Consider the following 748-nt stretch of genomic DNA (forward strand, 5'->3'; position numbering starts at 1 on the left):
AGGTCCCTGCCTAGAGTGTGCCAGGCCATCCACATCCTCAGGGAGGCCTCTTGTGAGCATAAAATGGACCAGCGCAATAAATCATAAGAGTCCCAGTTTCCCAGCCTCCACATGGCCTGTCCCTTTAGGGAAACTGAGGCCTGGTTAGCAGCTGCCCAGCCTGCCTCATCGGTGATCTGGGCTCAGCCTGCAGAGGAAGCCAGGCAGCCCCACCCTCACCTGGAAAGCATCCTCTATCCCTGACTCACCAGGAGCTTGGCCCAGCTGGGACAGGAAGGAGAGCTGAGGGTGGAGCTGGTCCGGGGCCCTACCACCGGAGGCTCACACCTCCTGCCTCCACCTAGTTAGGCTCGGTCTCTCTCTGACCCACACAGATGGGAAGGGAAGGGGGCGGGGAAAGTCTCCTGTTCGTCAAGATCCCTAAGGAAGCATGCTTCCTCAGTCTCACCAGGGACAGGGCAAGGAACAGGGGTGTGGGGAGAAGGGGAATCACCATCAAGGAACTTTTATTTGCTTGTGGTATAGAAAAAGGCCTGGGCTCCAATCCTAGCACTCTGGATAACTTGATGTGTTCTTGGGCAAGTTACTGCCCCTCACAGTGTCTCAGTTTTCTCATCTCAAATACGAGGCAAATAATTCCCCACTGTCCACCCTCACAGGAAGGTTTACAAGACTCAGTGACATAGCGTGTGTAAGTAAGTATTTGAAAAAAGTGGCAGGCATTGGCCAGGTGAAGGACACTGTGCCT

At 54.7% G+C, this 748-nt stretch overlaps 1 protein-coding gene across 1 annotated transcript in view; it reads right to left on the reverse strand.

The window, feature by feature from the left end:
* Nucleotides 1-233: 233 nt before the first annotated feature.
* EFNB1 (ephrin B1) overlaps nucleotides 234-748 on the reverse strand; it is a 6,106-nt gene continuing 5,591 nt past the window's right edge. The window contains exon 6 of the mRNA XM_077771153.1: nucleotides 234-264. Within this exon, the coding sequence (XP_077627279.1) occupies nucleotides 234-264 (31 nt within the window). The remainder of the gene's footprint in view (nucleotides 265-748) is intronic.

Source organism: Crocuta crocuta, unplaced genomic scaffold (assembly GCF_008692635.1).
Source record: "Crocuta crocuta isolate KB4526 unplaced genomic scaffold, BGI_CrCroc_1.0 scaffold779, whole genome shotgun sequence".
NCBI classification, from domain to species: domain Eukaryota; kingdom Metazoa; phylum Chordata; class Mammalia; order Carnivora; family Hyaenidae; genus Crocuta; species Crocuta crocuta.